Source organism: Alosa alosa, chromosome 7, assembly GCF_017589495.1.
Source record: "Alosa alosa isolate M-15738 ecotype Scorff River chromosome 7, AALO_Geno_1.1, whole genome shotgun sequence".
Classification (NCBI taxonomy): Eukaryota; Metazoa; Chordata; class Actinopteri; order Clupeiformes; family Clupeidae; genus Alosa; species Alosa alosa.
In genome coordinates this window covers 33,208,950-33,224,075 of record NC_063195.1, presented here as the reverse complement: position 1 = coordinate 33,224,075, position 15,126 = coordinate 33,208,950, and the positions used below count along the sequence as shown (strand labels likewise).

The 15,126-nt window shown below is 42.2% G+C and overlaps 1 protein-coding gene across 1 annotated transcript; it reads left to right on the top strand.

Annotated features, from left to right (window-relative positions):
• Positions 1 to 1,934: 1,934 nt before the first annotated feature.
• On the top strand, positions 1,935 to 10,508 carry dgke (diacylglycerol kinase, epsilon). The gene is made up of 11 exons (XM_048248746.1): positions 1,935 to 3,010; positions 3,404 to 3,563; positions 3,856 to 3,975; positions 4,351 to 4,494; positions 4,729 to 4,886; positions 5,070 to 5,118; positions 5,388 to 5,501; positions 5,886 to 5,957; positions 6,643 to 6,770; positions 7,056 to 7,167; positions 7,907 to 10,508. The coding sequence occupies exons 1-11, from the start codon at positions 2,550 to 2,552 to the stop codon at positions 8,138 to 8,140; spliced, it is 1,752 nt and encodes a 583-aa protein (XP_048104703.1). The 5' UTR covers positions 1,935 to 2,549; the 3' UTR covers positions 8,141 to 10,508.
• The last annotated feature ends 4,618 nt before the right edge of the window (positions 10,509 to 15,126 follow it).

Here is a 15,126-nt window from a genome sequence, read left to right as displayed (position 1 = left end):
ACTGCATCATGATAAGATCCATTATGAGCAATGTCAATGAAAGATAAAAACGTCTACATTTGGTAATTTGACATTGCATAGCCTACCTTGCTTTCTCTTGCGATCTGTGAAGCCAAACAAGCAGTTGAATCATAACCTCAGATAATTTCCATTGTATAAGCAAATGCAGTTTTGTAAAATACGACATCCAAACTTTGGATATATTGCAAAAGAAATGCAAATTTCTCATAATGTGCAAATGAAATGAATCATTGTTATTATGTAAAAATGGTATGCTGTATCAAACTGAAGATTTATGTTGTTGCATGTGTGTGGTGTGTTTGCACTGAGCAGCAATGATGCCTGCAATAAATAATAAAAAAATAAAATAAAATAAAGCAGTTTGGAGAAAAAGACAGATCAGATGGGTCAGATTGCAGAGGATCACATGGGTACAATCAATGGCTCCACAGTAGACGAGTCCAGGTGCTAAAATAACCTGCAGTCCAGACCCGTCACATTTGCCCTTCTCATGACAAGGGAAACACAACAAAGTGGTCAGGCCTCGGACTGTTGAGTGGCTGAAAGGATATATCAGGATTCATCATTTCATTCTGAAAACTCCAGCAGCTGGTCTCCTCAGCTCCCAGACGTTAACAAAGGTGATGCAACACAGTGGTAGCCTAGCCCAGGGGTTCCCAAACTTTTCCAAGGCCCCCCAAATACCACTAGGTTCTGGCCAAGGACCCCCTTGATGTGTTATTAAACCCATCGACAATACTACGGCAAATGTAAAAATACATTAAGCTAATCCTAATAATTATTTTAGCCACAAGCATTTTGCGATGGAGCATACAGTGTGTAAAAATTGCCTTTGGGGCTTTCTGCTATATGAGAGCTATCACTCTACTATTATTCCCAGTCATTATCATGGAAAATATAATGTTCAGATATGCGACAAATTATTATAATGCCATCGTATAACAACCCTCATAGTGTAGGTATATTTTCATTTTTTCAAATGAATTTATTTATTGCTTTTATTCTGGCACCCCCTCGCGGCCCCCACTTTGAAAACCACTGGCCTAGCCTATATGCCCATCCATCTCACAACTTTTTAAAAAACATGTGCCATCAAATTCAAATGGAACACATTTCCAAAACACAATAAATCGTCTGTTTTTTTAACAGTTGAATGCTTATTGCACTATTTTCAATTAAAGTTTACATGATTCACAAATAATTATCTTCTGTTTTTATAGTGTCGCAACTTTTTGGAAAAAAAAAATGGGTTGCATAATTCTAGAAACACAATTTCATGTTTAACAATTTGTGGGACCATGTCATTTATCAATGTTGGTTCTAAACGGCTATAGGCCTTTGAAATCCTCATCCTCATGACCAAATCAGCAGAATAGCCTCGGCTAGCCTACTGTCCAAGTAGTAAACATGCACTCTTCAGTTTGAACACTGGTGACACAGCCTAACCTAAATCATTCTCATTTAGAGTCCTATCTGTTTGACAACAGAGGCAGAGGAGTTCTGGTTTTATGATGAACGCTTTTAAAGTGCTGCGTGCATGATGCAAATTCTAACCTTACAGAATAGCCCTATAACAAATTCATGGGAATGGACAATGTTTTCAGTGTCTTCCAGGAGCAAGCATCTGAGTGGCTATAGTGCCATAAGGCTTAGAATTGGTGTGCGCACTGCGCAGCTTAGAACATGCACTTTTTCTTTTCTGTGTAGGTCTAATATTTCACACGAAGAGCGGTTATGACTGCAGCAGCTATAACAGCCTATACCAATCCCATTCTCTGTTGCACGTCCCTACATGCAGCATGAGATTAGCCTGTTGCCATTTTTTTCAGGTTCTGATGCATGTGGGCAGAACTTACAGATGACACAGATGAGCGTAAACAAACTACGTCATCATTTCCGTTTCCGCCCAGTGGTTAGCATGTCGGAGAGGAAGCAAGTCGGTTAGCAATGGGGGACGCCTACGCGCTGGTGTTTCATGTTTACAGACTGTTTTATAGAAATACAGTATTCTATATACTCTAGGGAAGAAGATGTTGTCAAGTATTTCAGTGGTGCTCATGTTTTTGTCGGGATTTCGTCTGGGTTTAGCGGAGGTGATGGTGAGGACAGCCCAGGATGACTAGCTAATGGAGATGAACTGTTAACGTTACCCATTATAGAGAATGCGTATTACACAATTAGCTAACACCATCAAATTTGCTGTTTTCAGTGTATTCAAACGGAAAATATATTTTACTGTGATTTTGGTGTAGACCTATGTTATGTGCAGGATTTCGCCGGTGTCTGCGGGTTGAAGCATCAGGATGCTTCATTTATCATTTGAATGAAAACGTTGGATAGTGTTTCGTTTGTCATAATGAAATAACTACTTTGTCACGCCAGTGCACAACATTGTCCAACAATTTAAGAAAGCGACATGTTAACAGCGTTGTTGTATTTAAACACCTCAAATTGCTTTAATTGTTAATTCCAGTGTTTACAATATTGCAAGTGTACAGTATCGCGAACACTCCCCTCATATAGTTTAGATGGAGGCAGAGGAGGAAAGTGTTGGCGGACAGGTTGACAGCGCTGGGGCGCGGGAGGAGTGGACCCTCCTCATCTGGACCTCATTGGCCGTTCTGGTACCAGTGGCCATCACGCTGTGGTGCAGCATTCAGCGCTCCAAACGGAAGGTGTACATGAAGGACTTCTCTCGCAAAAGCAAACATGGATGGCATTGCACGGATCTCTTCAACAAGCCCACCTATTGCGGTCTCTGCTCTCAGCACATCCTCCAGGGAGCCTTCTGTGACGCCTGCGGGCTCTGCGCGGACGAGCAGTGCCTACGACGTGCCGACCGCACCATGCCATGCAAAGAGATTATGGCCCCGGCTCAGTCGGACGGAACTGTAAACCATCGTTGGGTGCGTGGAAACGTCCCCCTTTGCAGCCACTGTGCGGTCTGCAATCAGCAGTGCGGCACCCAGCCAAAGCTGTGCGACTACAGGTACTCATGACTTAGTCCAGCGCAGCTATTCAATCAAGTTTTTGCCCTGCAAGTGTGCATGCTACTATTCAGAATGACAGGCCTGCTGTTAAGCGCCTTAAAGCAGAACCACAAATTAATCTGCCATAGTATTATTAAAAAGCTATTCTGACAGGTTCCCTGACAGCATTAGAGAGATTTGATCCTACGGAATTGTAGATATTCTCTTCAGCAATTAGGATAATGGATTTGTGACTGACCTGTACTAGTCTGTGGGTCACTTCCTGTTTTATCTGTAGAGTTTGTGCTTAACTTATCTGAAAACAAAATATAAATGTTTCTCTCTCTCTCTCTCTCTATCTATCTATCTATCTATCTATCTGTGTGTGTGTGTGTGTGTGTGTGACCTGGAAGGTGTGTATGGTGCCAGACCATTGTGCATGATGACTGCAAGCCAAGTCTGAAGGACGGAGACCGCTGTGACCTCGGGGAGTTCCGCTGTCTCATCATCCCCCCTCACTACCTCTACCACGTCAACAAGCTGCGGCGCAGACTCCCGGAGGAGTACAGCAAGGTGTGTGTGTGTTGGGGATGTGTATGGCCTCAGCCTTGGTGTGCTTTTCAGCAGGAGTGCTTGCATGTGTTCTCTGGTGTCATTGCTCTGTAGTGGTCTGTGTTGAGATTTACATATGGAGGAACCTTTGCCTTTAATTCTACTTTGCGTGTGTGTTTATGTTTGTGATGTAGTTTTGAGTCTGCAGATTCTGCACCCTTCACAAGTTATGCTCAGATAGATTTTTTAATGAAAATAACTGAACACAATTTAATTTCATCCTCTGTGTGTGTGTGTGTGTGTCCATGTGCAGCTGGCTGTGGCCTGTGGCAGTGGCTGGACTCCAGTACTGGTGTTGGCCAACACTCGCAGTGGCAACAACATGGGCGAGGCCCTGCTGGGAGAGTTCCGCACCCTGTTGAACCCTGTCCAGGTCTTACCCCCCCCCCCCCGCCTGCCTGTCTCTGTCTCTGTAACCTCTGCTGTGATAAGGACATTGTAGTCTCTAGAGTACACAATGGCTGTTTACATAATGCTGTTTGTCAGAGTGGGTGGAAATGGCCATCTGGCTAATGGCAGGAGTGGGATGTAGGATACTTGTGATCTTGTTCCTCTGCATTTATAGTTGATGTAACTTAAGTTAATGTGATCTGTGCTACTCCTGAACTCGCAGGCAAACACACACTCTCAAATACTTCTCTTCTTTTGCACACCACACACACACACACTGATCCTTCACACTGATAGCCATGGTGTGTCATAGTCTGTGGAGAATTATGTGTGTTCTCGCTGGCCTCTCCTGCTGCAGGTGTTTGACCTGTCCGAGCTGCCTCCCTCCAAAGCCCTGCAGCTGTGCATGCTGCTCCCCCCGGGCAGCGCGCGGGTGCTGGTGTGCGGGGGGGACGGGACGGTGGGCTGGGTGCTGGACGCCATCGACACCATGAAGCTCAAGGTGAGCCCTCTGCATGACTGGGATATCCTGCATCAGAAAGGCAGCTCTGTGCAGACTTCATGTTGATTACAGAATGCGGGTCGCCGCATGTAGTGTCTGTCTATGAGCTGTGACCGGAGATAATTTTAAGGCAGCAAAGCTAACATATACAAGAAAATCCTTCTGAGAATGTCTTGTGATTCTAATCATTCTGTTTAACTCTCCCTTTTTTTTATCTGCCATTTTGATGTGCAGGGTCAGGACCAGTTCATCCCGAGGGTGACGGTCCTTCCCCTGGGCACAGGAAATGACCTGTCTAACTCCCTGGGCTGGGGGGCTGGGTATGCGGGCGAGATCCCTGTGGAGCAGGTGCTGAGGAACATTCTGGAAGCTGAGGTGGTGAAGATGGACAGGTATAGCAAACACTTTTGACGCCTCAATCCCTCAAATTTGGTGACTAGTTATGCCCACTGGATGACATTTGTGGGATTTGCTTAGCTGTGTGGATGAGGATATTTGTATGAACTTTGGTGTTTTTGTTTGCCCTCAGACATAACAAACTGTAACTGTTGCTTTGTCTGTCGCCACCTTTGCAGATGGAAAGTTCAAGTTGCCTCTAAAGGCCACTTCCTTAGGAAACCAAAGGTTAGTGTTGCACGAACAGAAGCACAAGTCATTCACAGAGACCTTTAGTAGCACTCTGGCCATCATTCTGTTAAAATTAGGGGAAGTGTTGACTGGCTTTTCACCTCCTTTTCAAAACCAGCAAAAAGGCTGGTCCAGGCATTTTTTTATATTGGTTTCTGCATTCTCGAGTGTTTCTCAAGTCTAAACATAATTACTTTAGTCAGTTCAACAGGCATCTGTTGAATCAGAGCCAGCTGGTACTAGTCCTCTGTGCTTGGCCTCCTCAGGTGCTGTCCATGAATAACTATTTCTCGGTGGGCCCGGATGCCCTGATGGCGCTGAACTTCCACACCCACCGGGAGAAAACGCCCTCCTTCTTCTCCAGCCGCATCATCAACAAGGTCAGCACACACACACACACACCAGCCGCATCATCAACAAGGTCACACACACACACACACGCACGCCAGCCGTCGTCACAATGACCCAAAGCACAAAGGGGGATTAATGATGCGAGGGAATGGAAAATCAATTGAATTAATTTAATTGATATCTTTGAATATACTGTATGCTGTTTATTGATATTATTTTCTGAATTCAAAATCATGTATAATGTTGCCTATTTTATGTTTTCCATGGTCTATTTTCTTTATAGGCATCATTAAGTATCAGTCAGTTTCTCTGAAACCCTCAGAAAACATGTTAACCTGAGAGTTAGTCCTGCCACTATTTACCAAAAATACTTCATCTGTATAGTGTTTGAACACAGTGGTCCTTTGTTGCAGGCTGTATATTTCCTTTATGGCACCAAAGATTGCTTAGTGCAAGAATGCAAAGACCTGGATAAGAGGATTGAGGTAAGATTGTGTTTTGACCTCTTTATGTTTGACCTCTTTGTGTATGGCCCTTTCAGAAATGTCTGATGCTATGTCCTTCAGAATGTGACTATTCAATACATATTTTGGATGTAAGTGATATGTATTAATCAGTCAACCAATATAAGATTGCATTAGCTATGTTATATCAAATATGAAGAGGTTGTGGTCAGGTCATAAGCTGCTACCACAGTGCATCCATTAGGACCATAAACAATATCATGAGAGTACCCTGTTGGCCTGAAAGGGAAGGCCAATTTATAGTCCAGGCGACAAGTGTCACACAACAAAAAAACGAATTGCTGCCGACATATGTCATGGAGCTGTAGGCTTTCATAGTCCAGCGACAAATTGTTGAATAGAACATCTACTAGTTTCTATAACAACTTGGACATTAACGTTACATGTCACTGCAAAAAAGTAAACAGACGCACACCATGACCATGGCAACACACTACAGAAGTCGAACTCCAGTAGAACACTGAGTTAATATCCAGTCAGAGTACGTTACCTTGCCTGCGTCGTTCCAAATTTTTTGATGCACACGACAAGCTCTGCAATAGACAGAATTTGTGTCGCTTTTATGTCGTATTTTGTCAAGCGACACGTGCCGTCTGCACTATAAATTGGCCTATAAACGTCTCTGCCCTTCCCTGTGTGTACCCAGCTGGAGCTGGACGGCGAGAAGGTGGCACTGCCCAGCCTAGAGGGCGTCATCGTGTGCAACATCGGCTACTGGGGTGGCGGCTGCAGGCTGTGGGAAGGGATGGGGGACGAGCCCTGCCCCCCCACACGGTGAGGAGAACTAAAAAGCCTGCCCAAAAATCTGTGGCCCTTTTCTTCAGTGGTTTCCACAATCTGTTTCCAGCGTTAGTCAATTTGTGTTTTTTTTGGACATTTATCCTATTACAGCAAGCTGCTTTATAGTACTGCATACATCATTCTCATGAATATCAAACTGAATCAAATCAAAATGGATTTAATCACATCACAAACCTTGTGAATCAAATCAAACGGGGCCGTCTGTGCCATTGCCCAGCCCTAATGTTTGCTTTTGTCTTTCTTGTTGTCTTCCCACAGTCTGGACGATGGTTTGCTGGAGGTAGTTGGAGTCTACGGCTCTTTCCACTGTGCACAGATCCAGGTCAAGCTGGCTAACCCAGTGCGGCTGGGCCAGGCCCACACAGTTCGGGTGAGATGCTCCTCTTCCTCTCGGTCGGGAGGGAGCACTAATAATATAAACTGTAATCATAAAAGTATCGTTCTAGTTTAGATGCATGACAACGTCCACACACAAACTGGAGTTATAACGACACAAAGATTGATGTAGTTGGGGATCACTTTCAGAGCGATTTTGACAACGATAAAAAGTAATAGCAAGATAAAAAGTAATAGCCTATCAAATGTAAATGTAAACGTCCGTAAATTCACAGATCCTTGAAATGTAGTACAGTAATAATCTATGTGCAACACTGAGTGCTTTGTGTACAGTGCATTGTTTATCGCTAACATTCCAGCGTTTGGTTCCACCGAGACTGTAGTTTTAAAGGTTCACTTGGAAGTCTGTGTGTCGTGTAGTTGAGTTGTTGGATGCAGGGACAGCTTGCCCTTTTTGCCTGTTTGACACAGGATTTGCCAGCCTAACCCATCACCCCTGGCCGTAAGATGTGAATGCTCTTAGTTTTGGCTTGATCTTCTGCATTATGTGTTTTATAATAGGGCAGCGACTGAGGCCTGGAGTATGGGAGGGTGGAGGGATAAGAGGAAACTAAGGGGAAACTAAGGGCCTGTGGCTCTTCAGTGTGTGAACTGACCTGTGGTGTGTGAACTGACCTGTTGTGTGTGAACTGACCTGTTGTGTGTGAACTGACCTGTGGTGTGTGAACTGACCTGTGGTGTGTGAACTGACCTGTGGTGTGGTCCCGCTGCAGTTGGTGCTGAAGAGCTCGCGGATGCCCATGCAGGTGGACGGTGAGCCGTGGGCGCAGGGCCCGTGCACCATCACCATCACGCACAAGACGCAGGCGCTCATGCTCTACCACAGCGCCGAGCAGACGGACGACGACGACTCCAGCGCCTCGGACGGCGAGGGAGGGCCGCCAGCATCCGACACCGCCGACCGCACGTCTGGAGACAAGACGTCCGGAGACGAGGTCTTCGTGTGAGACCCTCTGATGTCCTCCATCTCTCCCGTCACACCTCCACCTGCCCCTCGGCGGCCCCCGGCCTCGCTTGCAGCCCACCCCAGACAAGGCCACAGGCTGCATGTAGATGTGCAGCATATATGTAGTTCATCTTTGTCCTCTTTGTTACATGCAGCTGAGGTGGCTTATGAAGACGAAAACTACAAATCCCAGTGCCATTAAATAGGAGGTCCTGCTCTGGACCAACTCTACTGATCCCTCATCCAGCCTGTGCTCTGGAGTTCCTCACAGCCATGAATAAAGAGTGTTGTGCTGTCCCTGGTGGACGAGGAATAGGAGAGCGAGAGAATTGTAAGGTGGAAGAAGTCGCTAACTGAATGTTTGCACCACTGCTATGTGTCATAGGCGCATAGTCTGCCTCAGAAAGTGCTATGTGAGAAACATTAGCTTGTGTTTTTATTTTTATGTAGTCTTACAGCGTCATATCCTTTATTTGTGCTGGTTTCCCTGCTGACCATGTTCCTTCAAATATCTTTTAGTTTACACTCATGTTCTCAGAATATCTATTTGTTTGCTGTCAAGATCTGCACTGGATGTCATATATTTACACACTGTTTTTCTTTCTACTTCATTTGTGTGCATTGAGGCAATAGGTTTGTCAGACATTCCTAATGCAGGATCCCCTCATTAGAGCTGTGATGCTAAACATGTAGAGCATGTCCCAGTAGGCTTTAGCCAGTCGTGGCTTAGACACTTGCACACGTGTCAACCCATCGTGTTGTTTACTCAGTTTTAGAAGATTAGATGTGTTCTATCTCGTTTACACTTCCTTAGAAGTAGAGAATGCACTGAACTGCACTTACTCTATGGATCTGCAGATAATAGTTTACCCTCACCCTCCACTTCTCTGGCTGAATAGATATGGTATTGTTACAGAAAAGTAATGTTATATCAATCATTTTAATTATTGCTGTTTTGTGTTGCATTGTTTTGAATATCAGCCATTTATTTCATTTATGGACCACAAGGTGGTAGTCTTGGGTTATTTTTCAATCTGATCTGGTACAGGGTTCAGAAAGATCTTGGGGGGCCTAGCGAATGACTTGCAGCTTTTTAAATTAGTTCTGCATTTTGTAGGCATCATCCAAGTTTGTACACTGAAAGGACCATAATTTCTGACAGAGCTCTGTTCAAGCATGTGGTATGTCTTAAGAAACGTGTCATGACTAACATTGTCATTGTGTCGTTTTTAGAGTTTCTGAGTTTAATGGCAAGCAGTTTGTCTTAAACTATCAGTTAAATAACAGGCTTGGCATGAGCTTTGACCAAATCTACTGACGGGGCGAGGTGCAATCATATCACATTTGATTCTAAATCACACACATTAACACATTTGTTTGTCGTAATGTTGTATTTACTTGTGTGTTACTCATGAATTGAACTTGGGTAGCAGTCGGCAGTATGTCTTAAAGACCTTGCGAAATGTTCACATTCTCTTACAAACGAACTGACGATGCCATTGTCCTGCTACGTTCTGTGAAGTGTTTGTTGAAGCCATATGCATGTGCCGCTCTGCTGTGTTGAATTGTACAATGTTGTCTCGCTGCTTGTGGGCACAAGGCTTTCGCTTGTGCCAGCCCTCTGTTTACGACTACACTGAATGTGGCAGGAACAGGCCACGTGCTTGTGATGTACAACTTCACACACACGCACGGGCACCCATATATATATATATATATAAATATATATACATACATACATACATACATACATACATATATATATATACATATGTATATATATCTATGCGGGCACCGCTATTTGAGAAGAGTGAATTTGAATGTGGCCAAAACATTTAATTGTAAGTGCTGGTCTTTTAACCAGATTAATGTCAGTTCACCGAAATGTAATGTTTACCGTTTGATCAATGTTTTGTCAGGTCTGTGTTGTCTGGGGTCAATATTCACATGGTCCTGAACATTAAGATATAACAAGAACAGCAGTCAGGTTTCAATTAAACCTTTTGTAGTATACACAAGCAAGAAGTGTTTATTAATACATTACTTTGGGTGAAGCAATCTGATAGTTACAAGATTAAACAGCATGGACATACTTTAGCTAGATACTTTCTCAATTCTAGGCCTTGTGCAATATGGCTTCTAAGCTCAATCAGAATCAACTTAAGTAGAGTCGTCCCTCATATCAAACAGACCCAGTAGTCAGTGGTAAAAGTACTATTCCAAACAAAGACAGGTGTATTTAACAAAGTATGGACTTGACATGTATGATGGTTTCAACAGTGTAAATGATATATTTGGTAAGTTTAAGATGAATGTAAGAATTGATGTACGTTTTGGAAAGTGAATAAATATTTTCATATATACGCACATATATTGTGTCTTCATTTCACTGTTAGCTACATCAGAGTACTTACTTTGAACACAAGCTGATAAACGTACATGTAGATGCACAAAATTCCTTGAATTTCCCCTTGGGGATTAATAAAGTATCTATCTACAGTGATGGCCAAAAGTGTTGGCACCCATGCTAAAGTTGACTGAAAAGAGGAATATAAAATCATCTTTTGGAAATTGATCTTATTGCCACCCCTATGTTAAATTCCCATAGAGACAGGCAGATTTTTTTTTCCAGAATACTGTGCATCCTGATAAAGTTACCTTGGCCTTTGGAATTAAAATAGCCCCACATCATCACATACCCTTCACCATACCTAGAGATTGGCATGGGTGTTATTTCAGTTAGCCTATTAGCTGGTTTGATGCTCATTGATACCAAAATCCCCCCGATTCCCCCCCATAAATAACAAACACAAAGTATCATGCTGTAGCAACACTTCATAAACTGAACCCAAACATTTAGATTTGGACCTATAGGTTATTATATAATCAGTATCGTAATATCTGTCAACTATGACGATCTCCATGCATGTTCAGTAGCCTATATTTTTCATTTAGTCAAGCAGTGACGTGGTTTAATCAGTGTTGGGCAAGTTACTTCAAAATCGTAATATATTATGTATTACTTATTACTGTCATTTCAAAGTAATTCATTACATTATAATATTACTGTCTCTGAATTGTAAGGCATTACTACTATTGTATTACTTTTAAGTTACTTTTACCAAAATATCTTGAAATATGGATTTGGAATTCTAAATGCAGTTTATTATGCTCATTGCAAATGTGCTCATTGCCAGAGGTGGAAAGTAACGAAATACATTTACTCACGTTACTGTATTGAGTAGTTTTTGTGTGTATTTTGTATTTTTTAAGTAGTTTATAAAATCGGTATTTTAAATTTTACTTGATTACATTTTGAGTGAAGTATTGTACTTCGCTACATCAAAAATCCCATCCGTTACTTGAGTAAAAAAAAAAAAGTTAAGACTGACGAAAACGGAAAGGGAGAGAAAAAAAATCGCGCCCTAAACCACAAGCCTAGTGATAATGATCAGCGTGTAGCCTACAACAGGACGTGAATCAAGCTGGCGCCATGCAGTCTTTCTGAAAGTGATGGAGCTGGATCACGAGATGCATCAGATTAGCCTAACCTATGAAAGTGTATTTTCCACTATTCCAATCGGTTGTCTCAGTTCATTTTAGCACTAATGATTGCGGAGATATTTAAGCAAACACCATGGGATTTCGTGTTTTGACGTTTGTGCTCACCTTTCTTTGGAAAGAAGTTTATTAGCAGTTGTTGTTTCCCCTCATTTTGATGTCTCTCTTTTTCCTGTTTTGGCCTTTGTTTTTAGTAACCTGACTTGGCTTTCTTGGAGAAAGACATTGCACCAGCAGCAAAACAATTAGCGGTCCACTACTAGCGATGCTCAACTAAATAAACAAAAGATAGACTACCTTATGAATCGTGCAGGCGGACTAAACCATTTAGCTCTTTAGCAAGGGAGAGTGAGAGTGACCTTACACAGTTTTCACTATGTTTTGTATACAAAATCCAGTCAGTCAAACTTTAAATTTCGTCTGACATTTATTTTGACATTTAATTTGGAAGTTAAAATATTCAGGTAAAATAAATATATGGTGGAAATAAGTATTGAACGCTTAATTTTTTTTTCAGTAACTAGCCTAAACTTCCAGTGAGTCTATTCGAAATTTTCACCACACATTATATTAACACACATATAAAAAATCCAAACATAAGAGTTTTATGTATTAAAGTGGAATGACACAGGAAAAAAGTATTCGTGCCTACTGAAATTTCTTCAATACTTTGTGGAAAAGCCTTTGTTTGTAAAGGCAGCTTCAAGACATTTCCTATATGACAAAACTTATTAGTGATTTTGGCCCATTGTTCTAAACAGATTCCAGGGGTCCCTCTTGTGAATCCTGATCTTTAGTTACTTCCAGAACTATTTAATTGAATTGGCTGCCTTCAAGTCTTTCTGGAGCTTTCTCCGAGTGGTTCCTGTGCATGGCAGGTTGATGATGCAGTGATGTTTCTTCCACTTGCAGATAATGGCTCCCATGCTGCTTACTGGAAGATTCTGATGTTTTGAAATGCATTTGTAACCAGTTTCATTGATATGTTTTGCAACAATAAGGTTGCAAAGGTCTTGGGAGAGCTTTTTGCTTTTATCCATCATGAAATGTTTCTTGTGTGACACCTTGGTAATGAAAAACCTAGCCCATTAATATTTAGGCTACTAACCAAGCTTATATTAATTTGCACAGATAGAAAGGATAACTACTCTCTATACAGATTCCAGCTCGTTCCTTCCCTTTCCTTGCCTTAGTGCTTTTTCTTAGCGTGTTCAATACTTTCCCCCTTTGTTATTCCACTTCATTACATGACTCTACTTATGGAGTTGTTTGGATTTTTTATGTGTGGATTACCTGAGTTATTACTAATGCCTGGTGAAAATGTTGTGCCCCCTGTATTCCACTTTTTACGGGCCCCTCCTCCCATTGGGGCCCTATACTTCCCACTTTCCCCCCCAGTACGACGCCCTTTAATCTGCTGAACCTTCTGCTCGTTTCCAAATATAAAAAAAACTCTCTGCAACTCAATATTGGCCTGCCTGCCTCAGCTGCCTGTGAGGGGCTTTTCAGTTGTGCTGGATTATGGTTCACTGCAAAGCGACCCAAGGATGAGTGCAACTAACTTTGAAAATCAACTACCGCGCCCTCGGCGGCCATAATGCAACACTTATCGTGCATCTATTTCAGCAGAAATGCGTGAGCGTAAGGCTTCACTACACCAATCTTGCTCCAGCAGCGAGATCACAACAGATGATTGGCACGATGTCTTCACAGCACACCACATGATTGGCTCAATGTATTTTACAACACACCACATGATTGGCTCAATGTCACATGTCGACGTTTTGCCATGAGAAGGGTTGTGATATGTGTAGACATATGATGTGTAGACAACTGCCATATTGGTGTTTGGCCCCATACATTACTATGACCCCATACATTACTATGGAGGATTTTTTGAGTGCTGTATCTCCTCATTAGAAAGTCTTTGGTAAAACTGGTTGTTCTGGTACCCACCCCCCCAAAAAAAAAAAAGTAACTAAGTAACTTTTACTTAAAGTAAATTTTAAATTAACTACTTTTTACTTTTACTTGAGTACATTTTCAGATCGGTATTTGAACTTGTACTTGAGTAATATTTCATCAAGGTATTGGTACTTTTACTTGAGTACAATATTTTCATACTTTTTCCACCTCTGCTCATTGCACTTCTAATGGAGGGTGATGTGGTACAACATAATGACTGAGCTAGCTAACAACAGTAGAATGCAATAGGTGCAGTGATGGCTCATGATGCAATACAAGGAACAATCATAGCCAGAATTTTGTTTAAAGAAGACAAAAGGTCAAAGTCTGGTCAATTGTGATAGAAATGCTGTAACTTTAGGCTTAGGCCTACTCATTAAAATCAACAGAGAGCCCACTACCTGTATATTGTAACCCAAAACTTAAAGACATGTCAAGATAGGCTACACAGTGCAGCTACTGACCATTTTTGTGCCTTAACTGCAGTATTAACCTAAGTATGTCATTATATGGCCAACTATAAAGATGTAATCTGCCTGTTCCCAGGGATGGGTAGTATTTCTGAAACATGTAATATGTGTTTCAAATGCAAAATAGTAATTTTGTAATTTTAAAAATACTGCAAAATACTGTATGTGAAAAACACAAAAAAGTAGATACTACAGACAGGTGTAATGAATAATTGGTAATTAGGCAACAATGGTTTATGTTTATTGCAATCAGCTAATGTGAGAACAGCTGTGTTCAACAACACTTACAGCTTTTCAGTGACAGCTATTGCTGAAGCATCAGCTCTGGTCTGAAGCACTGGTGTGAAGTGGTACGCAAGTAAAGATGAGCAAGTTGACCTGTGCAAGTTCACATAAGGACACTGACAAAAGCAACCATGTCCCATTGTCTCCATGCCAATCTTTAACAGAAAAATGTCAGATATCTCAACCACGATGACATCAATGAGCATTAACCTGTGCTACACTTTTCCACCAAGTTGTGCGAAAATTGTAGGTACCCGGCGTTTTTTTTTATGTTGACAGACAAACCGCACTGCAGTAGCCTACATGGTGCAGTAAATGGAAGCTCTTCGTAGCGCGTGCAACTTACGTCTATAAAAACAATATATTTATGGAATAAAATTAGACACCTCTGATTGCTGTTTACGGTTAAACTGCGATGATGTGAACACCAGCCAGCGGAGGGCATATAGCCTAGGCTCCCATGCATGGACTCGTAGGCTATATTTCCCCACAAACCAAGCGGCTGCTTGGACAAATCCACTTGAGGGGTGGGGCGGGGGGCGCGATCGTAACACACACTGAACCTGTCATGAAGAGGCCAAAATGATTGACCTGTCACCCCCCAATCCAAATGGATGCAACTGCATTTATAGGCTAAGCCTAGGTCTACATGACGGGCCACAAATAGGCTAAATAAAATTAAAAAAATCCCGGCGGTCACCGGCCC